Source organism: Ammospiza caudacuta, chromosome 13 (assembly GCF_027887145.1).
Source record: "Ammospiza caudacuta isolate bAmmCau1 chromosome 13, bAmmCau1.pri, whole genome shotgun sequence".
In the NCBI taxonomy this organism is placed as follows: domain Eukaryota; kingdom Metazoa; phylum Chordata; class Aves; order Passeriformes; family Passerellidae; genus Ammospiza; species Ammospiza caudacuta.
In genome coordinates this window covers 17,843,554-17,871,489 of record NC_080605.1, presented here as the reverse complement: position 1 = coordinate 17,871,489, position 27,936 = coordinate 17,843,554, and the positions used below count along the sequence as shown (strand labels likewise).

At 39.1% G+C, this 27,936-nt stretch overlaps 1 protein-coding gene across 1 annotated transcript in view; it reads right to left on the bottom strand.

Annotated features, from left to right (window-relative positions):
* PLCG2 (phospholipase C gamma 2) overlaps nucleotides 1-27,936 on the bottom strand; it is a 52,274-nt gene that overhangs the window by 11,160 nt on the left and 13,178 nt on the right. The window contains exons 3-25 of the mRNA XM_058813276.1: nucleotides 25,587-25,680; nucleotides 24,406-24,453; nucleotides 21,956-22,040; nucleotides 21,163-21,246; nucleotides 19,759-19,802; nucleotides 18,575-18,647; nucleotides 17,591-17,692; nucleotides 17,322-17,440; nucleotides 16,273-16,358; nucleotides 15,253-15,373; nucleotides 14,004-14,172; nucleotides 12,070-12,174; nucleotides 11,752-11,841; nucleotides 11,031-11,209; nucleotides 10,449-10,649; nucleotides 9,060-9,179; nucleotides 7,955-8,135; nucleotides 6,690-6,758; nucleotides 5,443-5,552; nucleotides 4,562-4,658; nucleotides 3,575-3,641; nucleotides 3,164-3,321; nucleotides 426-528 (exon numbers count right to left, since the gene is read on the bottom strand). Coding sequence (XP_058669259.1) covers nucleotides 426-528; nucleotides 3,164-3,321; nucleotides 3,575-3,641; nucleotides 4,562-4,658; nucleotides 5,443-5,552; nucleotides 6,690-6,758; nucleotides 7,955-8,135; nucleotides 9,060-9,179; nucleotides 10,449-10,649; nucleotides 11,031-11,209; nucleotides 11,752-11,841; nucleotides 12,070-12,174; nucleotides 14,004-14,172; nucleotides 15,253-15,373; nucleotides 16,273-16,358; nucleotides 17,322-17,440; nucleotides 17,591-17,692; nucleotides 18,575-18,647; nucleotides 19,759-19,802; nucleotides 21,163-21,246; nucleotides 21,956-22,040; nucleotides 24,406-24,453; nucleotides 25,587-25,680 — 2,505 coding nt within the window. The remainder of the gene's footprint in view (nucleotides 1-425; nucleotides 529-3,163; nucleotides 3,322-3,574; nucleotides 3,642-4,561; nucleotides 4,659-5,442; nucleotides 5,553-6,689; nucleotides 6,759-7,954; nucleotides 8,136-9,059; nucleotides 9,180-10,448; nucleotides 10,650-11,030; nucleotides 11,210-11,751; nucleotides 11,842-12,069; nucleotides 12,175-14,003; nucleotides 14,173-15,252; nucleotides 15,374-16,272; nucleotides 16,359-17,321; nucleotides 17,441-17,590; nucleotides 17,693-18,574; nucleotides 18,648-19,758; nucleotides 19,803-21,162; nucleotides 21,247-21,955; nucleotides 22,041-24,405; nucleotides 24,454-25,586; nucleotides 25,681-27,936) is intronic.

Here is a 27,936-nt window from a genome sequence, read left to right as displayed (position 1 = left end):
ATGTTATGAAGCCATACATCATTCCAACAGCTTAGTCCTGGCAAACATGTTCTTACAGTAAAATTAACAAATGCACAGTAAACCTATTTATGAAGGTTTTTTACAAACAAATCACAAGTGTTCAGCCAGAGTTTTTAATCTCAAAAAAGTCAATTGAAATGTAACTAGTGAGCTTCCCCATGGAATATACATCTGAGAGCGTGTCTCTAGTTAACTAATTAAAAATTGTGACAGCTCTTTTTGTGATAGATGAGCAGCACCAAGTTCCCTGGTGTACAATTTCAAAGTGCTATTGAAAACTGTCTGGGTGAAGCAGAGCTTTGTTTTCCAGTAGGACAGATTTTATCTTCAGACCTAAAATCCCAACTAACATCTGTAAAGGTAGTCAAAAGGGTAAAAATCAGATGTAATATTAAAGGCAATACCTAAATTGTCCTTGGTTTTGCTCGTTGGCTTGCAGTAGATTACTAGATCAGATAATTCAATGGCAATTAACTGATTCTTTTCCCAGTATTTCCTCCTGTTCTCCTGGAAAACATAATGAAGTTTAGATTCTAGGAACACTGAGTATTATGGCACAGTAGCTCCAGGGTGCACTCTAATGAAAGCCTTCTTTGGTGCCCAGATTCCTATCTGATACCTTAGACACCTGCACAGATGTAATGCACTTTCAGACCCAGCTCAGAGAACAGGTAATAACCAAATGCTGAGGTTTAGTTGGGGATGTTCTTATAGGGTTTTTTTTGGTGGGGACAAAGGTGCTGTTTTGTAAGCAAGGGTTTCAGTTCTTCCCTGATCAGTCATGCCTGGAATCCTGGCAACGTTTTTTTTTTCTTTTAATGTGGCTCTACTCAACTCAATTTTAGTTACATTCTTAACCCTATACCTCATATAAATGCAAATGTATGCAGAAAAAATGCAAAGGGTAGTAAAGTGTTTCTGTATCTATTTATAATCCTTGGCAGAACTTGAGTCTTGTTAGTAACTCCCAAACAGTGAAATTCAAACTCTCTGAGCATCATTCCTATGTCGTTTTCTATTTGTGCACCAAACCCATCATGTTCTGTATGGAAAATCATGTGCAAGCTTGTTAAATCCCCAGAACCAAACCTGCTCTCTCCACTTCCACGTTTGCAAGCACCTGCTCTGTGGGAGCTGAGCAGTGTTCCCTGCCAGCAGAGACTGGGAACTGCTAAAAGCAGCAGGACGTGTCCTGAGTGGAGACATTTGGGCTGGAGGCTTTTCAGGCACAAGAAGCAGCTACAGGATAAAACATGTTAGAGGAGTCCCATACTGAAGAGTGATTAGCTTTGGCACCAAAGATCATGAAGCAGCAGCAGTCAGGAAGCCTTCCAAAAGAATTCCCCCAACACGACAAACATAAAAGGAATGAAAATCAGAACCAGGGAGCCACAGGTTTCCAGAATATCTCACTGAACCACAGATTATAAATTGAAGTCAAAGAAAAAGAAAGAGGAATACAGTGTTTAGACTTGGAAATAACCTTGGGAAAAAGCTGTACAAACCTCATTGTACTTAGTGATCCACCACAGTTCCCAGACATTGCTCAACAGTAACCAGAGCTCTGAGCAGCAAAAGATCACTTTTTGGTGGCATGGGCTCATTCCTAGCCAGAACCCTCTAGAGATAATCAAGCAGGAGAGCAAGGAACAGCCACCCCAGGGAGCATGGCAAGTGTCAGTACTGAGCAGGGATTACAAGAGACATGAAGCTTAGTTTTATCTTTTGTGCACAACAGACATTGTCCAAAACCAGACTCATTTAAAAATCCCCCTGTATCACATTGCAGCACAGTCTTAACTCACTGTGCTTTTTCCTTCCCCAAAATCAGCCTCTTAACTGTACTGGCAACAGGGGCCTTTCCTCATCTTCATCCCCTCCCCTTGCAGCAGTCAGTCTGTCAAGTGAACTTTGTGGAGGCCACGCTGTGAGAAAAGCCTCCCAACTGACAGAAATGGGTTTTAAAGCATCTTTGAACACAGACTGTTTAATACTTCTCCAACTGTACGGAGAGAGAAAAAGCTGCGAGGCTCCTGAAGAGCCATTGTTGTAGCATAAAAAACATTCAATTTGGAGGCACTTCTTTTAGGTCGTGTTTCTCTTTTTCTCATTTTTACTTCTAAATGAAAGCCTGGCACAAGAACTGTATCTCTCCTCCCCCAGCAACAGGTCAACAGCTCCTGTTGCTTCTCTCCTTGCTGGATTTACAGTCCTCTGCTTGAGATATCAACTTGTCTGCTATATATAGGATCAGGACAACCCTCAGAGCACTCCCACTCCACATGACAGATAAACACCATGAGCATGAAACACTGAAACACATTTTCTATCAACCATATCACCCACTTAATAAAAGATGAATAAAAGCAACAGAAGAAGTGTTTCCTTAAGCACAGCCAAAGTAAGGATTTTTTGGTCAAGACAAAGACTTCTTAAATACTAGAAAAGATTACAGGGAGGTAAATTAGTGCATCAGAACAGGAACAGCAAGTCCTGAAGAATATCTTTCAGTGGCAGTAGAGGGACATAGAAGCTAAACTTAGGCAGAATCCTTGAATCTCTAGGCAAGTATTAGGAAATACTACTATTGAAGCCCTGGGAAATCCAGAATGTGGTAATTAGTTACAAATAAAGTATTAGCCAAGCAATCCTCTATCAGTGCCACTGCATTCACTGGAAAACAGAGTTAGCAAAGAGGACAAGAAGAGTTTAGGGAACAGCAGCTCAGATTTCACACACCCTCACTGGTGGATTCACAGCTCTGAAAAGAACAGTCTGCCATCAGAACTTCTGCTGCTCAACACTGGGATGAACCAGTGTAACCAGATGGAAAATTGTAGTGGTATCCACCCTGGCCTAGCAAGCACACTGCACTGAGGGGCAGGGTGCAATACAGTACTCTGCTGGAAAACTCCTGTTAACATCAATTTACATAAAATGCTAATTCATGTACTATTCCCCAGAGAGGTTATGGAACAAGATGCACAGCATCAATAAAATGGGCAGACAACAGCAATATGCAAGAGGGTGAAGGACCATGTGAGAGAAACATTTAGCAGTGTAGGGCAGCTAAAGACAAAAGCTATTGCAAATTTATAACAGCACATTATTAAAACAACAACAGATGAATTTGCTGCAATACCTCTTCTGCTGTTTTCCAGGTGATCTCACGGATACTTTGGTACCATTCAAAGAGTTCTTCTACTTTATCAGTTGCAAACTCAACACATGGATCTTCTGGATTCTTAGGTTCCAGAATGAAGACAAAAGGCTTTTTGTGTTTTCCTTGTGGCATTTTCACTGTTAGATAATACCATAGCAAGAAATTTATACTGAAATCCAACAGCTCTTTTTCTAAGGTGTCATTGTTGATTTATTGCAGCATTTAGTATTACGAAGTTTCAACATATTAATTCTGCTGGCCATATTAATACAAGTAGGTGTTTGAGGGGTTTGTTTGGTTTTTTTTTTAAATCTCTCCTGCTTAAAATAAAAGAGTCTACTTAATAGAGAAAGGTCAGGAGTCCATATATAAGCATCAGAAAATACACACCAACGTTGTATGTATTGAGCACCAGGATGCCACGACACAGAGAGCCCAGTGGGTTGTCCTCAATGATCTGAAAAACATTTAAATCTGACCCTAAATCTCTTGAGTGAACACACACAGGACATTAACAAATAATAAATGTGCACCATTAAATCTAATCTCAGCTTTACTGACAGCATGCTCACCATAATGTTTGAAAGCCTGTTTCCAAAAAACACACAAGAATCTCTTCAGTGAGAGAAGTCAAAACAAGACTACTTTGTAGTAGCTCCTGTCTTGACATAACTGCTGCTTTTTCAACTCTGCTTAAGGTTACAATAACCAGGAGGGAGGAAATGTAATACTTGTGGTTTTCTCCAAAGACTTCTGGAAAATCACTGGAAGTGCTTCAGAAGAACATAAGAATTCAATGTTTTATTTTTGAAATCCAAAGATGTCAAAACTTATTACTGTTCAGTTCTGTTTTCTTTTGTTCAAGAGCTCTTTGTCCAAGAGAGGGGACCAAATTTTTTTAGATTATTTTGACAAATAGGATTGGTTTATTCATAAAAACTTGATTATGGAGAGTAAAACCACTCAAGGTGTGTTTGGACATATAATTTTCTTATTTGTAAATATTAAGACAGTGATTATAGAGGAAAACTAGTTAAGTTTCAGGCATTAAATTTTTTAGTCTATACTATGAAAAATCTAAACTGTTCATGATTTTTATTAGCAGGAAACAACCAGAATCTCCTAAAGCCTCACCAATTCAGCTATCATAAATTCATAGATATGTGGGGGTCCCTTCCAACTCAAGATATTCTATCTCCTTAAATAGCTTTCAGCAAGGGATGTCCTGACAAAAATATTCAGCAGCAGAGAACAATGAAGAATGCATTCATCCCTCTATTCTGCTCCCTCAAACACAGCACATGGAATTGTGAGTGTATAAACCAGACTTCCACTTCAGCAGGTAGCCAAGGAAATGCAGCAAACCATTACCCTCACCTGATTTTCAAGCTCAGCAGAGTTATCAGATGACAGATCTTCAACATAATTAGATGGAAAATAATGTTGGACTTTTTCTCCATAATCCCCCTTCCACCTGAATTTAAACAGACAAGTAGAGAGAATGGAAAAAAAAGTTAAAGTGCTTCAAAAGGCTATTAATGAAGCAATAATCCCCAAGAAATTGGTCATTAATACCATACACTAGATGGTCTAGCTGCCTATCACCAAAAATATAAATGATGAAGTAGCTAAGAGCTCTAACAAAGCAATCATTAACTGTAGTAACAGATGATTTCAGAGGGATTACAGTTACTGTAAACTGCAATTAATGACTTAAGAGGCTTTTTCCCCCACCAGTACTAAAAACACTATTATGTGGTTGATTACCCTGTAGAAACTACAGGGAAACATTAGATCCCCAAGCTTTCCAAGCAATTTACAAGCCAGCTAAAAAAGAAAACCTGTTATGAAAGGAGACTGTACAGAGCACTAAAAAAGGTGGGTTTAAGAAATGCTTAGCAGAGCAAGGACAGAAGAAGAGCAATGATTGCAATGACTTCCCAGAACACAAATGTTCAGGAAGGGTGGAGGTATTATGGGAAAAATAGGGGATATACCACACTATGGAGGTTCTGCAGGTTGAGGTTATTGCTGTGGGATAGAAAAATGAAAAAGGCATGAAAAGAGAATTGAAGATGAGGGGATTTTGTGTTTGGGTTGGTTTATTTTTAATACACTGGCATAAAGATTTGTAAGGGCACAGTTAATAAGCAGCAATCAGACAACAGGCAGTTTTTAAAAACTATTACTCAAAGCTCATTTTTTCCTCCATCTAGAAAGTCACCAGAAGTCCTCCCAGGAGGAATCTTTGTCCTTACCAGCCTCCACTTTCCTTTGTGACATTATGAATTAAAGCTCCTCGAGAGAAGCTCAATTCATCACTCCTTTTGGCTCTGTAGTCATACAAGGCTTTCACTGTTCTCTGAGGCTTTAAGAGAAACAGAGCAAAGGGGTCATCTGAGGGGACAGGTCAGAAAATAATCAATAATGCAATCTTAAAACAAAAATAATAGGGCAGATTGGATTTTTTTTGTTGTTGTTATGAAGCTTAGAAACAAAATACTGAAGTTCCTGAGTGACATCTATTGGTGGAAGTAAGTGATGCTACTTTGGTACTATACAAGTATCAGCTTGGAAAAAAAAGAAAATGAAAAAATAAAATCTTTCTTAGGTGCTGCAACATAATTAAGGTAGAAAACATAAACCCAAAAATTTTTAAAAACCCAAAGTGAAATATAAATCCTCTATTTTTATAACACATTGGAGTTTTCAGGCGGAGGTGCCTACAAAACCTCCACTTCAAAACCCCATCAGCAATCCTGCTGATCACACTTCCTTTGGGAAGACAAAGTTTCACCAGGATGAGCTAAACCTTTATCTTGAATTTACTCCTACTCAAATGCTTCAGCAGCGATGCAAATTCACCAGCAAAAATTACTAAAAAGAATTAGTCACAAAATTTACAAGCAGGTGATTCTCATGAGAATTTGCAAGTAGGCAGGCACTGCAAGAATTACAGTCAAGTAATGTTTGCTGGGACACTTGTTTTTAAAACAGAATATAAAGGATAAAAATTCTAATAATTCATTAATAGACCGAAGGCACCAAATTTTTATAGAAAGCATGTGAATAAACTCTGCACTTATTTGTGCATGCAGAAGATCTTTGCTAATGGAACAAGAGTGCACAGACACCCACAAATACAGAAATGTTCATGGTGTATTTTTTTCCTTGAAGATGTGGCCTTCTCAAATTAAACCCTCTCACAGGTATTTAATTTGGAGGCCCACAAACCAAATCACCTCCACAGACTCAAGAGAAGAAAGTGCCCAAATTCCCAGACTGAGTGAATCTCTACAGGATTTGCACACAAGAAAATGTGTGGGTACAAATTTTAGCAAGAAGCTTGAAAAAAGTCACACCCTTTCAATTTCTGTTGTCCAGTCCCCCCTCTTAAACCAAGCAGCCTGATGTTTTCAATTCGTTTTATTTCTGCCAACAGGAAACCAACAAGTCTCATTTTCAGAGGTCTACAGTAAGTGTGAACATATCTCTTAAAGCATACCACTGCGGGGGTGATTTCACTGGGCTCCACATACATCTTGACTTCATAGAGGGAATTAATATCTTTTTCCTAAAAACAAGGAAGAAAAAATAATCAAGTTTCAGGAATCAAGAAGTTATAAAAGTACTTCTGGTTTATTGAACATTTCTTTCTGAAACCACCTTTCTGACAGCACACAGGCCAACAGAAGAGGAGGGAAGCCAGTCATCTCTGTTTTGCTCACCTCTACAGTTGAACATAACTGAAGATGAGTATGTTATTTAATCTGTCTATGCCTCAGTTTAATGAACTGAGTAAAACCTAGTGAAACAGAAATACCTCATAAAGGTATCTTTTAATCAGTCAAAAGATTTTTTTATTTTGAGTACTCTTCTATGTGCAACCAGAAAAGAAATATCTGCACTTATGATTTCTGTGTTACAGTACTTCAGTACCAGCACTGGTTTCATTATTAGATGACTCTACAACAATATACAGAGTCGTTTTTTTCATTTTATCCTCTCCTTGTGATTCCATCAGAACCCAGCCCTAAGATACAGAACCTTTGCTATAGGCAACATGATAAAAAATCCTGAGGTCTAAAATCTTTTTAGTCTCTTTTAGTCTCCCCAGAAAAAATAAAATCCTCCGGTTTTGATTTCTGCAGATCTGCCAGATGTAGTTTCCTGCAGCTTCAAAAAGACATATACTTGAAAAGTGAAGACAGCACCTCAGGCTTTCCAAAGCAAAACTCCCTCAAAATGAAACACATCCATCCAGAAAACAGCCCTTTATCCTCAGTTAATTATCCAGGCTCCTTGTTTAGTCAATGGCTAGAGACAAGTCTCCTGGGGAGATTTCCTCCTCATGCTTATCTCACAGTGAGCTTTCAGAGGTACCTTTTACCACAGAAGGCAGTGGGACACCGTCCCTGAAATGTCCAGAGTGAGAGGCACAGCAGAATATTTCATTTTTTCTGAAGCACTTAGCAATTGGCATCTGCATGATCATTTTAAAATCAATGCCCACTTCAGCCATAGAATTCAGGGCCAACTGTAAGCAAGTCTATTATCAAAAACCAATTTTAGTAGTGCAACGACCCCCAGTACACAGTGGGGCTTCTCTAATCAAATAATCATCAAAGATGAAGCTGTTTTTCACACCTTTGTGAGAGAAGTCAGTATAGACTTCATAGAAATTGACCTGCTTAACATCCCGCAGAGATCCTGTACCAGAACCAGAGCCCAGCCCAGTCCATCCCAGTCCACCCCAGCCCATCCCAGTACCGTGCTGTAGCGCTCCAGCAGCTCCTCTGTCACGGGGTAGCGCAGTTTCATCTTCCTGTACAGTGGGTGCTTCTCGTAGTAGGTCACCAACTCCACCAGGCTCTCAAAGTAGGCCGAGGTGCCCAGCACAAAGTGCCGCCCCTCCTGCTGGATTCTGAAGTGCTTCACCTTCCCCTCTGCCCTGCAGAACAAGGGCACAGCTGTCTCTAACAAAGCCTTCTTTATTCAATTATTATGGTTATTTAATTATTTCGATAGTTAAGGAAATCAGTTTTTAAAGAAAAAAAATTTCTTGTGCTTGAACACAAGGTTTGTGTTCGCAGTAAAACCATCCATTGACAACCATCCCATCCAAAACGACCCTACACCCTTTTCAAGCTGTTGAAGTTTTGGTACTCCTTGTTTTCCCTGGTGTGAAATGGTTTTATTGAGATGCTGCAGCTCCTGTTACTTCAATGTCCACCTTGGTAACAGCAGAAAATTTCACCCCATAGTAAACAGGAGACTGGGGAATTTTGGACAATATTCAATACACAATAAGGCATGCAAGTAAGCAACTTTATATTTTGCTAAACTATGCGTTTTCAGAGAAACATAATTTGATCTGAAGGCATGATGCAGAACATCACAGTTCTATATATTTCATTAATGCTTTTTCAAGAACCACAAAACTGTTCAAAACTATTTCCCCTGGCAAGAGGAGCCAACGATTTCACTTTGGCATTTCAGTTTTATGACAGGTCAGGATTTCTAGGGGATAAGGACATAGAATCATTGATGAACCTGCATCTGCACTGTAATTTTGAAGGAAACTAAAATAACACTCTTTAGCAAGGAGTGCCAGGGAATGAAAGAAGGGCCACCCATAGTTCTGTATGGGAAGAACAGGACAGCTGGTGCTCAAACAATGTTTATAAAAGCATAAAGGTTCAGGCCAGTCACAAATTAACTCTTGCACATACTCTCATACATGGACCTGCTGCACAAATCAACCACGCTAATTATTCAAAATTTGAAAAAAAGAAAAGATCATTATTTTTTTTTAAAGAAAAACCAGAATATTGTTGGGCTGCTAGGCAAGGTAGTCCTACCTGTCTTTTCTTACCTGAAAGTCATGGCAAAAGAATCAGGTTCATCTCTCTTTCTAATGAGAAAGGCTCCATCGCGAGGAATTCGCATGAGCATGTCTTCTGCCTCACCCCGACTCAAGTTGTTATAGTACCAACTGCAGCAGTGAAAAACCAGAATGGGCAAAGCATTACAAGGCTTGTCAAATGTCATTTTTGGAAAATAACAGCCAGCGTTATTAGCAACAGAGTTTCAAACATCCTAAGAAAAATTATGCATTAGATTTTCCCCACCTTGGCACCTATGACAGCAGTTTATTACAAAACATTGTAAGACAGCAGTTTATTTTGGATGAAAGCATCAAGAATATATCAGAACACCTTGTCTGTCTGAAATAATAAAACATAAATCTGCATTTGTTCCTGGAACAAAGGCACTGCATCCTGCTTTTAGTCTGCCATTCAGTTTTCAGTATTTATTCCATTTTGACATAGTAAATTTAAGATAATGCCTAAACACAGACAAAAGAAAGACACCAGGGATTTGTATTTTTTATTCAGAGCTTGATTTTATCTTTCACCATAGGGATGGACCTGTCTTGGATCCAATGTGCCTTCAGTGAAGCTGTGGCCACTTATAATGGCAATATATCTGCAGCTTATGCAGAAAGGCACGAAAGTCTAACACTTAAATTCTCTTTCCCAAGTCACTGGCCACCAAAGTAATCTATGGGTGGTCAGTGACTCCCAGATCCCAGGGGGACAAAAAAAAATGGAATTTTAAAGTCACTGATTAGTATTTTACATGCAAATATTTACTTTTGCCCACTGCACAGAAAACAAAACAAAGGGCAGCAATAACAATGTTCTGCCAAAAAACAAGAGCAAGCTCTGCCCAGGATCTGTGGCAGACAATTACCAGCTGGAAGTAAACACCATGCTTAGTTCCTATTACACAGGGTGAAGTCAGCCTAACCAGCTCTGAGAGGGTGAGGTGGAGGTGGGGTTAGGCAAATGTAGCTGTTTGGGCTCCCTGCCCCAGGAACAGAGCTTCCAGATGGCACAGGCCACGACCACTTAGTTGCCAAACCACAGCCAACTACTGACATCCAACCCAACCCACTGGGTGTTGTAAAACACTGCACAGACAAAGGAAGAATTGTCACATTTCCACAGCATTACAGTTCTCACTGATCCTCCAGTTGCTGCTAGGAAATTTGCTTTCCCAGTCACTGCTCTCTGTTGTACCAGGTTCTCACAACGTCATCGCCCCTCCCTCAGCATCTTTCAGGAAGCCTATTCCTCAAACTTCCACGGACAAGCAACACTGAAGTGCTCCTGAATCCAGGGAATTTTCTATGCAAACTTCCCACCTAAAGCAAGGCAAGGACAGTGACATGAGAGCAGTGCTTGGCTTCCATACATACTCTTTGGTCTCGTGAGGGCTGGGGTTGGGCACAGCATCGGTGAGGCGTAGCTCAAACTCAGCACATCGCAGGTGGGCCTCCTTGTAGTGTTGGATGAGATCATAGATGCTGTCAAAGGTCAGGTTGTCTGTCAGGTAGTATTTCACAGCGTCCCCATCACTGGTGGAACGGATCCGGCAGTGCTGGACTCTGCCTGACCTCCTGAAGGAGCAAAGGGGGCATAAGGGAAATACAGGGTTTGTAACAGATTTTCTTTTTTCGAAGCATTTCCCCACCCATTCCTGGTCAACTACTTGAGGAGCTTGTGATGAGGCAAGAAAGCTGTGTCACCTCATAAAACAGCCAAAGTAACCAACAACAAACATTCTGACAAGAGAGGTTACAAGACAAAAAACAGTAATTGTCAACTGACAGTAGTTTAAAATCTGGCATAAATTTATTCTGCAAAATTTGGTCTGACAGCTCTCTGGCTCAGAAATCCATTTGACACTATTCTTTATAACGTTCCAACCAGAAGAAAAAAGAAAACACCAAACCCAGACAAACAAATCCCCCATTAAATCTGTATGACAATGACCGTACCAGAAGGACAAGGTGTAGTCATCAGGGAAAGCTTCACTTTCCCTAACCAGGAATGTCCCATCCTTGCCACCCATTTCAGCACAATATTCCTGGAGCAGTTTCTCAGCAGTTGTTCTCCCCCCTTTCATTTTCCCATGGAACCATTTCTCTTTTAAGTGCAGTTCAGTTCGTTTCACCTCCTAGACCAGAAAATAAGGATTTTTTTATAGCACATTTCTAGTTTTATGACTTTGAAACTAAGTAATTGTTATTGGTTATATATAACCATCTACTATTTCAGGATTTCAGTTCTTCCTAGGCCTGAACTCTCCAGCCAATCCCCTTTATAATTAGCCTGCTATACCATCCACAGTGGCCAAGTAACACATTAGTAACACAATACACATGAGTTCATTCTGCTTAGTTTGAGAACAGCAGTAATACTTAAAAGACTTAGTGCAAACATCAGCATTAGCACAGAAATACTGAAGTTATAGTTCATTGTCCTTGTACTCCTCCTTGCAAGTCCTCCATTAACAGAGGGAAAAAGTTATTTTATTAAAAATAAGGTTAACTAGAGTTGACCTTGGCAAAGACCCTTTTACAGTTTTTTATCCCCACACTTGTTATCTAATACAGAATCTCTAAAATTTAATCAGGACAAAAAACACACATCTGTAGACATTGAAATAATCTGAAATAATAAAAAGAACATGCTTAAACAATGAAACACAGCCATCACCTTGGATGAATCATCATCAGCATTCTGTTCTATATCATCACTGAATGAAAGCTTTTCATCAGCAATAGCGCAGTAGTGCCGAGTCCATTTCTGAAAGTTGGGAGTTAAAAGTTAAAACCATTAACAGAGGGAAACTCACTAATCACTCTCAACCACAATCTCAAAACATGGTGTAACAATAAAAAAAAGACTGTTTTCCCCTCATCCATACTTGTTCAACTGACAATATTACTTACAGAAATATTAAGGAAATTCACATAAATTTTCAGTATTACAGAACTGATCAACAACTTGTAGCAGATGTCATAGAAATAATACCTGTTCTATTGTGTCCCACATGTAAAGTTCTCCTTGTTGCTTCTTTTCTTCTTTCTTTTCTTCCAAGTTCACATCAATGTCTCCCTTTGGCCCCAGTTTTTTGTGCTTAAAAAACAGAGGAAAAAAATCAACATTCACACATTCAGAGATAATCACACAAAATTGGTCGTAGTCTTTCAGCACATTCAGAGTTACTGGAAGTATCTCTCTCTATTGCACACCCACCTTCTGTCATTATCATAACAGCAGCTGTTCCACAAGGAATAACAGGGCTGAACTTGTTTCTTTAAAATTTAGATCCCATTAATAAAAGTTAAAAAAACTAGCAGAGGTATCACTGAAGCAATGAAGAAACAAGTAGTTTGATAAGATCTCCCCATTCTTTGGAGAACAGAAAACATGAAGTGACACATACCAAGAAATAAGGATAAACAGGAATCCGGCAGAAAGTAGCACAGAAGGAACAAAAAACAAAAGGAAAAGGAATTAAAATGAATGAGGAATTCACCCTTTTATGAGAAAAATTAGTACAAGGGAAATCTCTTGTGAAAAAAGGGGTCAAGTTCTACTTTCTTTAGAGAGTTCACAGAAGTGTCTCAACGGGCCACAGGCAACATCAATTACTTAATTGCAGTTAATGATGGAATTAATCATCTCATATCAGACCTCAACCATGTTCAGTTCTGCACAGCCTACTCTTGGCTGATTTCATTTTGACAGGCCTATCTGAAAAATCTCACAGACCAGTGAAGTAGGTGTTGCCTGTGACTGTTTACTGACAACATTTTCCAAACAAAAGCCAAACAACACAACCAGCTCACTGGCAGGTGCTGATCTATTTAAAGACTTGTCAATGCTCTTTTAGACAGCACAGAGTGATATGGATGCTCTCTTGTGCACACTCATAATAGTTTGCAATTCCCTTTAAATCAGATCTGTCACATTATTATTAATCATGTGCCTCCCTCTCTGCTCTGCACGGAAATAACAGACAGTCTGGAGAGAACAAAAAAAATCCCCAAAAACTTAAGCACAGAAGTTTTCCACCTTATAGTGGGGTTCTGGTTTTTCCAATCTTACATTCAAGAGCATGTTCTTATACCTACCTACCCTTTTTTCTTCCATTCAGATGTCTAATACAGAGGATGCAATACTGTTACAAGAGCAAGAAACCAGGAGCACAGACAAAAGTAACTATTATATTACTACAGAGATCACAAGCAGCCCTGAGATTGTTCACCAAATTTTGCCGTTTGAAAAGTTCTACCATAGTTTCAATCTGAGAAATCTTTTGCTTGTGTTGTTGTTGCGCAACAAAGCTCATAAAACACCTGCACTACCCACAAGGTCCTACACTGACAGGGACTGCCCTTTCAGAACAGTGCCTCTGTGTTTCACAAGTGGTTCACTAAACTGCATATTTAAATCACACTGACTTAGCAAACACTCATCAATTTGTGAAATCTTTACAACTTCAGTGTGCAGCCGCAAGAGCTTTGGGTTTCACTTGAATGAAGGGCAGTCTTTGAAAAAAAACATAGTAATACTGATCTATCTTCCTATTCAAGAACATACTTCTATCATTTTTAAGCAGGCCACATGGTGTAAAACATGTCTGATGAGTGTATGATGAAACATCTGCAGCAGCGAACCTTCACTGAAATTTAGCAGTGACATTTCAGGAGGTGGAAGACGTTTAGAAAAGAGCTGACGTTTGATCTGGCACTTGAACTGCCAACACCTACTGCAAAGGAAACCAAGAGAAAGCACTTCAATACAGAGTTTTACAGAACACTGTACATTATTGGCAAATGTAACCAGTAAACACTTCAAGCCAGGCGTTTCTTGAAACTAATCTGTGAAGTCAGGAACAGTATTTCAGGCCCCTGCTGTTGTTCTCCTATTTTCTCTCCCAGCACACAAAGAAAGCCTACCTTGATGATGATTTTTTCTTTCAGCTGGGTTGGTGATGGGAGCTGATCTGCACTGGCTTCAACAGGCTTCATCAAAAGCTGATCCCCAAACACCTCCTTGAACACTTTGGCCATGTGTCGCTGCTGCTCCACACTGCAGTGCTCTTCAATTGACAGAATCACTGGGTATCTTTGGTGGACAAAACCAAGGTGAAGACAATTTCTTTTTGCTACAGCTCGCAAGGCAAGGAAGGTGACACCCTCCCTCAGCCCCGAGATGAGTGAAAAATATTTAAAGGAAACAAGAAGACAAAGGAAGATATAGACACAAAAAATAATAACAGATGTGCAATCATGGAGTTGCCAAGGTCAGAAGGGACCTGTGAAGGCCCATCTAAGCCAAACCCCTTCTTTGGGAAGGCTCAATTCCTAGGTTAGATCAGGTTGTTCAGAACTTTATCCAGCCAAGGTTTTAATATCTGCAAGGAGAAAGATTCCCTCCAAGCTCTTTGGGCATAGATTCACTGCTAAAGCACCATAATGTGAAAATTTTCTTCACCTCTCCTCAAAATCATGTCTGTTTTCCTTCACATGTACTCTGAGAAGAGTCTGAAACGATCCCATGCATGGTTGTCACTAACACTAATGCATCCCATGTTATGGTTGTCACTAATACAAAGTTCCTTTACACTGAGGCACGTGGGAAAATATTGCATCTCTGTGTCCAAGTGGTAACATGGAAAAACAGGACACTGACAGCTTGATTTCTTCCCCAGTTATTGGGTAATATTTTTCATGTTAAGGACATCTCAGCACAAGTTAAAGAAGGGCAGAGATGCAGATCTAAACTGAGGTTACCAGTTCAGGGGACATGCTCTGAGTTCTGTATCTTCTCAGGTAAGACCTTCCCTATAACAGAAACACCATGTGACAGACTATTCTTTGTCAATTGTACCATTTTGTTTATTTTTTGTAAGATTTAAGACAGACTATTAAGCATTTGAAGTTTCACTTGCAACTTAATAAAAGAAGACCCAAAAAAGGAGCTGGAAACACTATACTTTAGGGTATTCACTATCTTCCTTAGCAACAAATGGTTACACTCTGGAACTCTTCCTCAAAACAGCATCTATTAAACACCCACATGTGGCAATAATGAAGGCTATTGGAATCCATTACTCTCTGATTACTTTTTGCTCTAGATTACAGAGAAATTCAGTTCAGAAAGGTCTAAGCACATGAAAACAGGCTGAAGGAAAATAAAACTTACTCAGATGTAACAAAGGCATGGTCTTTGATTGCCTGCACTACATCATCGAATTTGATTTTTGTTGTTCGTGTCCATCCATGGTAAATGATGGGTTTCCCATCAGGACCATCCCAGCAATCCACTAGGAAACACAAGCAGTGGGAAAAGTAAGAGACCTGGTAGCTCCTGAAATTACTCTGGTAAGAAGAATACATCCAAAACTTCAGTGTTCTATATACTGATTCATAGACCTTAATATTCTAATAAAATATCTCATCCGATGAATTTATTCTCTCACAGAGGAAACTGAGTTTACTTAAGTAAGAGCAAGACAAATAAAATACATTACAAAATGTTCCCAAAGCATAATTGTGTGGGAATCTGGAAATAAGAGATTCAGGAAACTATAGTGTCAATCTACTAGTTTACAGTAATTTTCCAGGGATAAATACACTCCAACAAGTGACAAGCTGAGAGCTTCTGTCTTTTGTTTATTTCAACCCTGAAACTCTAATTTGAGATACATTTTGCATTAGTCAAATAAACAACATGAAATTGAAGTGAAAATTCTCCATAAGGAACACAAGTACAGAGCTGCAGACAACATACACAATTGCTGGAGAACAAAGACATTAACTGATTTACAAGCAAGTTAAACAGGATGACAAAAGGCACAACATCACAAAAATCTCTGTGCCTTAGGCTTGTCTGTATTACAATGAAGGTAAATAAACTATACAAGTACTCCAGTTTAAATCCTAAGCTTTCATATGGATTCAGGATTTAATTTTTGGTGTAAAGTGAGAGGAGATTTAGGAAGACTCTCTTAAAACTGCCTGGGAACAAGAATCAGAGGAAGTGAATAAGGCATTGGTGAGAAATAAGAAAAACAATTTAGGAATCAGTGATTTTTATATGACTAACTTCAAATTCAGAAAGCAAACAGTTCTTGATTTCAGTTCTTTTTTCTTTCTTGGTAAACAGGGGAAACTACTTGTACAGACCAAATGTTACAAACCACTCCACAAGCTCTTTACTCACACTCAATACATCGACATCCCATCCTGAGGCACCTGATGTAAGCTTCTGTGGAGGATTCACTGCGAAGCTGGTCTCCTGTCAGGTACCTAAGGAGCAAAAGGAAATGTTAAAAAAGAGAGGCAGTCAATTTCAACCAGTTCTCACTCACTTATGAGTGACATTTTGCCTCCTCTTATGGACAGTGTATGTTGATTTTTTTGTTGTTGTTGGTTTGTTTTGGTTTGTTTCAGTTTTCCTAATTCCGATGGAAGAACCAGACTTTGCTGAACTTGATGCTATCAGATTTTTGAACAAACCAAATTATAGCAGGTTAAAGGCTCAATCTAAATAGCAACCAACCTGAAATCCTTCTAGAGAGCAAATCATGAGCTTTGAAACCCACCTAAACCTTATCATGCTCAATGCATGAGCATGTGGGAGGTACTTAGAGCAATATCACACCTTATAATTCAAAATACACCTGCACGCTATATCCATATCCACTTTATTGCATTCCCTGCATTATTTTATTTGTTCATCTCTCCTCCCTCTCTTTACACCTCGTTTTCCACTACAGTGCCAGATGAGCAAATCCCCTTCATTTGAAGACAGTTCAAACTCATCATCACATACTTTGTACAATTAATGAATTCTGCCATGAGCTCAGTGAGGCTGTTGGTGCTTGGAAAAAAAGGAAGCCCCTTCAGTAACTTAAATGCTTTAAAGCAGAGAGGCTTTCAGAACAGTTTCAACTCAATACTTTATATTTTTTACCAGGACTTTTTATTTTTTACCAGGACTGAATACTACTAGTGCTATATTCAAAACTAAGATAAACCAGTTTAATCCACAGGACTTGCGTTTTCTGGAAGCTGAGTTATATCTCAAAACCTCTAAGATCTTATGAGAAGGGGAAAAAAGAGTCACAGAAACTCCATTTGTCACATTTAGACCACATTGTAGGAAAGTTTCACACATCCACACAGCACATTTCTGGCATAATTTACTGTCTCTCTCACATTCGTACATTTTTTGAACTGGGATAGACAATGGGACTTCTGGTAACTTACGTGTTATGAGAGGAGGAAATCCAGTAGTGGGACAAAGGATTATTCATGTCCTGCACATCTATTGAATCATATTTCTCATCCCAAATACTGTTTTCTTTTGCAAATAGGTAAGCGAGGAACTACAATACAAAGAGACTGAATTTAAACATTTTTACCCTATGAGAATAAAAGAAACCCAGCAATGCAGCAAGAGGGGACTACAAGTCCTGCCACCCAGTGAAAATTCTGTGAAAGAAGTCTATGAGTACTACAAAGAACCATTATCTCACCTCATCAACAAAGAGGAAAGGTTCAGCAGTTTCTCTCATAGTGTCATCAATAAACTTTGTCATTCGTTCTCGGACTTTACTGAGATCCTGTGCCCAAGATTCCTTCAGATAATTGCAATACAGTAAAAAAAAAACTTTAGAAGTGGTGTTATTCAGTACTAAAATCAAACAAGGAACAGAGAGATCTACAGAGAGAGACACACTATCTAAGTACATATGTGCATTGACAGGGAAAAAAGCTGGCCTCCTTGGACATGCCTTAACTATAATCTCTTTCATTTCTAAGTGCCTTAGAAAACAGTGCCTTAGAAAACATCCTTTGAAAACAATGAAATTGGGAGAAAAAGAAAGTAGCAAGCTTACACAGGAAGTGTAGGTCTCACTTTTCAATCACATTTGCAAACCTGGAGCTCAGCAGTGCCTACCAAATACTGCACCATTTTTTCACATGGAGTCTGTGCTAAATAACATTACAGAAATCCATGACGACATTTCCAATCCCTGCCTTCATCCTTATCTGCTTGCTGGCACGGGACATCTAACTGGCTCCATTCAATAGGAAATTACCTCTGACTGCAATGCAGGCAGGCAGCAATGTGAGAGCTGCAAAAATGGGGCCACGGCCAAGGCATCACCCCAGTGCTCCTCTGGTGACAGCAGTGACCAGACCAGGCATTCATCTCTGACTGCACCCAGCATTTATTTCTAACCTTGTCTGTTTATCTACATGACTAAGTGGAGGCTTGTTAAAACCTTATTTACTTTGTCCTCCCTCTTGTCCTCTGGTGCACCTTCAGAAGCTTTATATAGATGAAAAATAATAGTTCTTGTGGACTTTAATGGAGAAAGAGAAATCTTTCCAAGGCCCAGTATTACAGTGGCATCAATCATATTCTATGGCTCTTCACATTTCTTTTTAATGAGCACAGAATTCTGTGATACAACCCCAAGAAAAGGAGTTCAGTATTTCTGTAACCTTCCCACCTGCTGCTCGTGTAGCAGGAATCTCTGGAAGTCATGGAGGTGAACTGCTGAAGCATCTGGACGGTCAGTATTTCTTTAAAAAAAGAAAGGGAAAATGAAGGTAAAGAAATAAGAGAAGTTAATCAGATGTTACAGCAGAAGATTACATGGGTTTGTATCTTGGATTTACAGTATAAAGGTGCTGCCTCCAGCCAGAGACTTTTTGTAATTTCAATGGGATTTAGAGGAGGCTTGTATCATCCAATTACTTATTTTGAGCCTCCTGGATTCCTGATGTACTTTTGAGAGGGATTCATTGGGAAAAGCACCAAATCTGTAGCCATTGCTTTGTAGCAAATTAGCTGCATTAACTTGACCAGGGTTTTGGTAAGTTTAGTTGAGGTACAGGCAAAAGCTTCTTTTAATTTATCACAGAGCCACACTTCACCAGTAATTCCTTCTGTGTAATATTTAGATGAACTACTGTGATAGACCTAAATCTTCTGAAAAAGGGGGCAAGGTGCAGCTGCACCAAGGAAGAATGATATCACTGATGTGCCTTCTGTAAGTCACAAACACAGCAGCACCTGGTACCAGGAAGGTGCTTACAAATCTGTGCATTTAAGCAGCCTCACAGTTTAATTATTACATGACCCAGAGCTAAGGAAATACTCAGTATGCTCAGAGCAAATTTTACAGTTACTTCCTTAATCTGTTAGTGTCATATTCAAAACTAAGATAAACCAGTTTAATCCACAATCAGCAATGCCTGGCACCTTCCTCACGCTGTACCCATCTTACTTAAACTTTCAAGTGCATCAAGTGGAAGATGCAGAAACCATTACTATCAGCATTCAGCTCAGCTCTTGGCAAAGCCTGGGCACCACACCACTCTCTAGACTGAAGCAAAACTTTCTGCATCAAATTGTCCCTCTATAGCTCTGTTCAGCTCTTTATAAAATCAGAGGACAGGCAACTTTAGTCCATACCAGTTTTGTAGGCAGAAAGTAAAAAGCAATCACCAGGACTTACTTGCAACATAAGTTCACCTTTCTGCATGCAAAAATAGTCATGATTTCTTTTCACTTACTAAAACATTAGAAGAAAAAATAAAATTTAAAATAAAGTGAGGTAATATAAAAACAGTCCTGCAACACTACAACCCTATGAAAATGAAGAAAAATAATACAAATGAAGAATCTCACCCAAGAATGAAAACAGAGGAATCCTTTTTGAATTCATCAAGAATCTTAAAAAAAGAAAAAACAAACAAACAAAAAAATCAAACATAAGAAAAGGGAAAAAACATAAAGAATATCCAATTTTCTATCTAAGCCCACCTAATAATGTCCATTGGTTTGGAAAGGGGAAATAAATGCCTGTCTGCTCTAGAGCAGTTGCACACAAGTTGGCAAGACACATTTTTAATTAAATACATAAGAAAAACCATACTGCCAAGGCTGGCAACTGCACTTCAGGCCTTTCAATGTGAACACAATTCTCATACAAAATACTTGCTTTGACAAAGCACAAGCACTCAAATTTCTGGGGAGCTTTTACTGTTTGATATCACAGAAAAACTGGAAATTAAGTATCATTCATCACATTTATTCAAGTGAATATAAAACCTAAATTGTTTCTAGCTTGGCACAGCATCGTTAGAGATTGCAGGAAACTTATCAAGTGACCCAAAGCACTTGTAAGCAAATTAAGAAATTTCTTTGCAATGATTCACACAGGGAAATAACAGGAGCTTAAAGAAGTCAGAGAGGCTCCTTGCTGTGTGTTTTACTCTTCAGCTTTCTGCTCAGGCTAATTAACAGGACGTTCATGGCCAAAACTAAAATCCTGCCAGTTAATCTAGGGGTTTTATCACTTCACCATGATTTCAGCATCACTTTTAAACAGCACAAGCTGTATTGCCAGAAAATCAGCACTGACTTTGACTATCTAAGCTTCTACTTTAGCATCTGCAAAATTAAAGTTGAATCCACAATAAGCACATAGTGAAGAAAGACATTCATGCAAATAATTTCAATTTATGTGTTTTCACACAGTTTTAAAGGGTTCCTAACTTTCCGAGTCACTAAAAGTAAGCAGTTTCCACCAGCTTCATGAATCTGTACAGCAAATACAAGGAAACAGTCAGGCAGTTGCCCACTTAAATTAGCTAAAATGTAATTCCCCAGCATTTATGCCTCCCAAGGACTGTCTCATGCATGTCCTGAAATGGACTTGCTGCTGCTAATCTGGAATATGGAATTGCTTCTACCAGTAAAAAATACCAGCCAAACCTAATGAAAAGACATTCTGAACAAACTCACGAAAGCATCCTGAACAAACTCACAAAATTAGTTCCTCCTAAAAACCCACCAATGTCTGTGCCTGTCTCTACTACCAACACCCAAGAAGCAACATGAATGACTTGTTCATCTCCTTAGGCCAATTGCTGACAGTGATTGTGATCTACACATCAAGTACAGCACTCATTCTTTTTCTGGTACAAGAACAAGGAAAAAAGGAAATCAGTAACAAACAAAAAGATAACCAGCTCTGACTACTCTGATGCAGCAGTTGAATAGTATGAAGACAATTTATGAAAAGCTTACCAATTTCTGTTGTTCAAACATGATTTTCTTGTAGAACAAATGAAATTGTTCAAAAGTAAGCTCTTCCTTGTGAGCACCTATTTCCTACAACACAAAGTAGCACACATTGAATTTAGAATTCCTTGAACTGCCCCTTGCACAATGAACAAGCTACTCTTCCTTCAGTTGGCATTCTCTGTTCTACTCAAACCTGAATTTTTAAATTTATTTATGTTTTTAAGAATTCAAACAAGAAAACAGATGTTGGTTTATGACATGGTGTTCCTAGCCCCCATCTTTGGCCTTGCATTTTGCACCCTCACTCCACTTCCATAACCAAGAGAGAAGTGGAGCATCATTTAGTCACTGTGAGCTGGGCCAGCAGAAGCAAGAAGGTCTGCTTTAAGGGTGGAGAATTGGAAAGCAGGAAAGGGTGGGGATATTCAAGGTTCCTGTAAGAATGGAATGACCTTCAAAAGCTATTAATATTGGCATCAGTTGGAGAGAAGAGGTTATTCGTTGATAATTTTGAAAAAAAATTAAGATCAAATTCATGTAGAAGAAACAAAAAAATACTTTTCTACGCACTTGCTCAGTACTGGAGCTCAAAACCCAATGTTGGCTTTGGTCACCCACACAATGAAAAGAAGGAACATTTATGTCTGTATTTTCTTATACCCTCAGATACAGGCAAAGCCAAGCTGACAGATTAATCACTGTACATGATATAAATCAAAAAAAAGGAAGTGTCCTAAAAAGAAACATCAACACTTATCAGATACTACCAAACACATTTGAGTAATCAGGTAATTACCGCAAATTTATCCTTCAAGTACTTCATGCTGCTCACTTTGAAGTTTACTTGGGGAAGGACAGTTTTCAGCTCTCGAAGACTGATACTGGGGGAAAAAAAGGAGAAAAAAAAAGGATAGCAAAATCACCACAATGTGCTGTGTCTAGACAGCTACTCATATATTTTTATCAACAGAAAAATGTGATTATTGAAACATTTTTTGCAGGGTTCATCTCACATACCTGTAAACATATAAACTTAACAGCTACATGGAAGCAAGGTAGACATGGAGAAAGAGGCATTTCAAGTAATTTGGACTTAAAATAACCATGCTGCATAGATATGTATCTCTGTCTCAGCAACTAATCAGATCTAGATAATCAGCTCAAATGTAGATGTTTATACATGGTCAGATGAATTCCAGCCTTTCTTCCACTGAAACTGGATTACAGACACAGAAAACATCATGGAAAGGCTGTACCGAACAGACGAGCACAAACAGAAAATAAAAAACCCAATTTTCAATACCATTTTAACCTTTTTCTCTGGATGTTATTCAGTCTGGTAACGCTGATTTGCAGCGGGAAGACTCTTCCCTCCTGCAACACCTGAACACAATCTCATGCTCCTCTCAACCAAGTCTTCCCTTCCAGTTCCATTTACACAGACCTGCTGGTTCTTTTCACAGAGCTTCAGAATGCCCAATAATATCCCAGTAACACTTCAAAAACCAAAGTTTTCTAGATAACAGCAAGTCAAGGGAGCACAGGTACAAAACATGTGGGTCCTATTGCTGAAGCCCACAAAATATTAAAGCAATACCAACAACACCCAACAAAACAAGACTGAGGAACTCTGCCCTTGGCCTACAGCACAATTCAGGAGCCATTAAACCTCTGCAAACACAAGGTCAGAACAGAGTTGCCTGAAAGCAACAAAACCAATGAGCACGTAGATGAAAGTAACACTTCCATTCTACATTGTCCATGCCGGCAGCTACCCTGGGAGATATTCCCATCTCCATTGTGCAAGAGGCAAAGAGGCAAAGCAAGAAGGAACTAAGCCAAAGTCCGTGCCCAAGCCAGATTAGAACTCAGGAAATTCCTGGCTTTCCGCCTCGTCGCCAGACCTCTGGAAAAAAACACTATTAGGAGCAAGAAGGAGCACTCCATTTGTACACTAAACACCAAGCACAAGCCATTTCCTCTGGCCAGACAAGGGCAAGAGAAAACAAAGAGCTGGATTTCATTACCACTGGAAAAAAATCAACCTGTGGAACAGGACTTGCCTGGTAGCCTTACAATTAACCTTCCTAAAAATCACAGCTCTGAACACAACAGACCTGAGTCCAAACTCCTATCCTGAATTTTTCTAAAAGCATGAATCATCTAGGAAGAGAAGTGCAAGTCTTCTTGATCCCAACCAAGCTGCCTTGTACCAATAAAACAATCGTAAAGCAACAAATGAAACCCCTTCAGCAGACACCTACTGTCAGCCACAGCTGCTCCATCCTAACATTTGCTTTTGCTTTATGAACCCCAACAACACACCCCCATTGCAGGGGTAGTTCTGAAAATGCATCGAGGGTAAAGTCAATGTCCAGTAGAGGATGGGACTGTGGCCAGCTGGGGAAACACAACTCTGAAACGGGGTCTCAGCTCAGCCTGCACAATGCCACAGGCTGTCTGCACAAAGGTGTGATTTCCTGCAATACCACAGCCTCAGCCACACGGTGAAACACCTCACTGCAGTTTGCTTTTGGGAAAAGGTGTACACAACAGGGAAAGCATGAGCTTTTCTACACTGATTTGTACTTATTAATAAAATGCATGTTCCAGACAAAGAGAAAAAACATGGTGAAACGATAACACAGAAGGGAGGAAAAGCTAACATTCTTCTCAGTGCCACACAATTTCTGGCAACTCTAAGGAGAGGTGTGCAGCTGAATTCATTTTTTAAAATGTCTCCTTTGTGTGTAAAAGCTACAAAGCCACATCACAGATGGACCTGAAAGAAGCTACTGAAACCCAAACACATGAAGCCACACATCACACTGGGAGCTAGAACCCCTGGGTCCTTGAGAAGCACCAGGTCAGAGGTGATTGTTTGGCTTTGGTCCATCCAAATACAAGGCAGAGACATGCCCATGGCCAGGCAGTTGCCAGCCAAGCTGAATCCCTAAAATAACACCTTGCTCATTCTGGCAAAGTAATTCTAGGCTAAAATTTAAAATACTTAGCTGTCATCATTTCTTTCCTCGTTATACCATGTACATAAACTTGAGGAAATGCTATGAACACATTGTATTTAGCAAAAGGCAAAACTCAAGTTGCTAAAGCAAAGGCAAATGCCATTTGCAGGGATCTCATACTCCACATTTTGGACAATGAATTCTTTATTTCTTTTCATTCCATGTTAGAATCTGCAACAAAAAGTCACTAAAAAATCTGGAAAAAGACAGAATTTCTTACCTATTTTTTCTAGTTTGATCAACAGAATAGATCTGCTTTCTCAGCCAGCTTGTAGAAGAGGGAGAAAAAAAATTTAAGAATTATAAAGAATATACAGCCAATGAAATTTCAAAATCTATAGACAAAACTCAATAGAAATACTTAAAGGTCTTAAGAGTCATCTCTTTTAGCAAAGCAAAAACATTACCAGTGCAGCATTCAAGAATCCAGCCAGTTTTTTTAACCACATTTGTAAATATGTACTTTGCTGCATTTTACAGTCACATAAACAACACAGGAAGGGGAAGGGTGGGCAGGACAGAAAAGAATGAGTAACCAGAAGCTGTAAAAAAGTAAGAGGATAAAGTGAGCCAAAACTTCAGCTAATCTAAACTGGAGTAACTCCATAAAGTCAATGATTTCTGCCAGATTTATCTTTGAGCTGTTGGCTCAAATATCTGTTAGATGCATAAAAATTAAAAACTAGCGGGAAGGGAGAGGGTTTTAAGGAATTTTAAAGAAAATCCTCATTGCAGTGCATGTCAGTTTTAGATGCACAGTAAAATACTTTTAGTTCCACCAATAATAAATAAATACATATACAATTTTGATCTAAAAGATTACTGCACTGCTAAGCTGATCTAGAGCCTCAATAGGAATTACTCTTGTTTGACAACACCAGTGTCAAGGGCACAGTTTGGTCAGGGAGCAAGTAAGGGCAGAGCATATCTGCAGTAACAGCAGTGATGGAAAGCAATGGGGTATGGAGACATACTGGAAATACTGAAATTCTGAATCCTTGTCCACAGAACTGGCAATCTGAGCCTGAGCAGTTTCACACACAACATCCTCTAAAGGACAAAGGTGCAGTTTCACCTTCATATGGCTGACTTTTGAATTTTCCAAGAAGCCAACACACAAACACCAGCTGCTCTTGTGACCTCATGAAGAGATTTTGTTTTGGGTGCACAGAACAAGGTGAATGGCAAGTTCACATTACTGTATGAAGCAGAGTGTGACTCCAGAGCACCTATGTAGCAAAACAGACATTGAGAATTTCCATGTGAGGTTTCAGTGTCCTACACTAACTGGAAAGTGTTCTTAGTGTAATTGGCAAGCACCACTTGTTGAACCTTAAAAATTTCATTCAGATTTTCCTCTTTCAATTCCCAGTCTCACAAGCTGAAAATATTACCACATACCTCTCTGTGATTGCAGGTGTGGGAGCACTCATGACCTCTTGATACAAGATATTCAAGCCACACAACCATTTATCAGTATCATCTTTAGAGTCAGCTGAAAAAAACAATATGATATGGTACAGCAAAGCAAAATCAACACAAAACCAAGACATAACTTGTTTAGATAAACCCTAGTATACAAAGTTGCTGATAACCTTCCTCTTTGATAAATCTCATTGTATTGCTTCACGTTGCTACTAATAAAGCTAATAAAAAACAGTGTAAGTTTGGGGTTAGGTAAGCTCTGACAAAAAAATACTTCCTTTTAGAAGACTTTTATCAGAGTAGGAAAGTTTCAATATTTCAGCAAAAACACTATAAAACTACTGAGCTCTTGTAGTAACACAAACAAAATTCATTCTCTTATCTTCTGTCTCCAAAGTGGCAAAAGCCCAGGATCCGGATCAGAGCAATGTGAAGGACACAGGGAAAAGAACTCAGTGCTGCTATGGCATTAAGCTGGTTCATTATATTCCCAGCAATTTACAACAAAATTACAATATACTGGCTTTTGACATAATCACCTTCTATTTATCTTAACCATGCCTCTCAACACAGATCGTTCCAGACTAAATTTTGGCAAGACAAACAGTAAGGGAGCAATGTACAAAATTGGTGTAGTGTATATAACACATTTTAATACAAGTCAAAAAAGGTCTAAAATTCCTTATGTGGCTTAGCTAGAAGCCAGGCACATCTTCCTCCCTGCCCTGCAAATTAGTATATCACTGTTTTGTTTTGTTTAAAATTTAGTTTGCCTTTCCAATTCCCAAACCAGAAGAGTCCTCATCATTTATCATGATTGCATTTGGTAATTCTTCAGCCCAACAGAAGGAAGATGAGGAACTGCTTGCTGGGCACAGCTTTCCCTAGGAAATACCAGCTAAGCTGCAATAACCTTGCATGAGATGTGATTTTTACAGCCCTCAGCTGGGCAAAGTCCATTTGATTCGGCAGGCTGGCTCTGAAATTGCATGAAGGCATTCTTCAATTAAACCAGCTCTGAAAAATTATTTTCACTCAGGAGCTGAAATCTTTTATCAGCTTTCAAAGCAAACAAGTTTCTCAAAAGGTGAAGATTGCATTTCATTTAAACATACTTTCAAACAATGCTTTATACCCCAAGGATGAAACTGGAGCCCAGCCTCAGCTCCCCATTGAAATGTTTTTCAATTAGTTACAATTTTGGAAAGAACACCCACCACCACTGCCAAACCAATTCTTCTCCCAAGACAATTCTGCCCCTTATGACAGCCACCATTCCCCTCAAGGAACAATTCTTTTATATTGTTTTAAGGAACCGCCACAAAGCCCTTCAGCAAGGAAAAGGATTTCCCCTGAACTGAAAGTTATGTCATGTTGTTCTGCAGTTCAGCATTACAGCAACAGCTCATGGTACCAAGTGTTTTCAAAGCATTGGCAGAGGCCTGGTTTGAGAACTGCCATGGGGAGGGACCGCAGGAGCTGTCAGAGGAAATCAAGCTGAACTCCCTGCACGTAAGCACAGCCATGTACTCAAAATTTTCACAGACTTCAGTCAACAATGGTAAAACTTATTTAAAAACCTCTAAGAAAGGACGAGTCTTTCATTTCAAAAGCATCTGACTGCAAAAAACTTGTATTCTAGTACTGCAATCTATAAGAAATTCATCACATAAACAATTAAAAACAAAAGGTGTCAGTATTTAAATACTTACAAAGCACTCCCCTCTTGTCACATTAAGATTTTGCAATTAAGTTAAAGATTTAAATGGAGAAGCATGTTCATGCTCAGGACAGAGAGAACTGCAACTCCAAATAAATTGTCTGTATGGTTCTAGACCAAGGACCCACTACAAACCTTTTAGAAAATAAATCTCTTAGTAAATTCCACTAGTTAGAAATTGTATTCAGCCTCTACTGTAAAATCTTTGGTCTCTTTCATTTCAAAATCTTTAGGTTTGTAACCCTGGATAATGTTGCCTGCAATAAAAAGTGTTCCAACCCTTTCTATAGATACAGGGTACAAATTCCCTTTGTTTCACAAGATCTCTTAATTTAAATTTATCACTTTCCAATTTTATTTATGGTCTCCTAGTACTTATTTAGAAGAGAGTTAGTATTATTAGGTGACATGCACACAAATAGCCCAAACTAAAATTTCATTTTTCCAAATTAGTCTGTAATTGCCCATAGGCAATAGGAAAATCTCTGTGATACAGCTGTTTATGGCTACTACATCCAAAATCATTTTGGCCAGACCAAAAGTGTTAGGACAATATTCTGGCCACACTGAATAGCTGTCCTTAAAGAGGGCAACGTTACCTCTGCC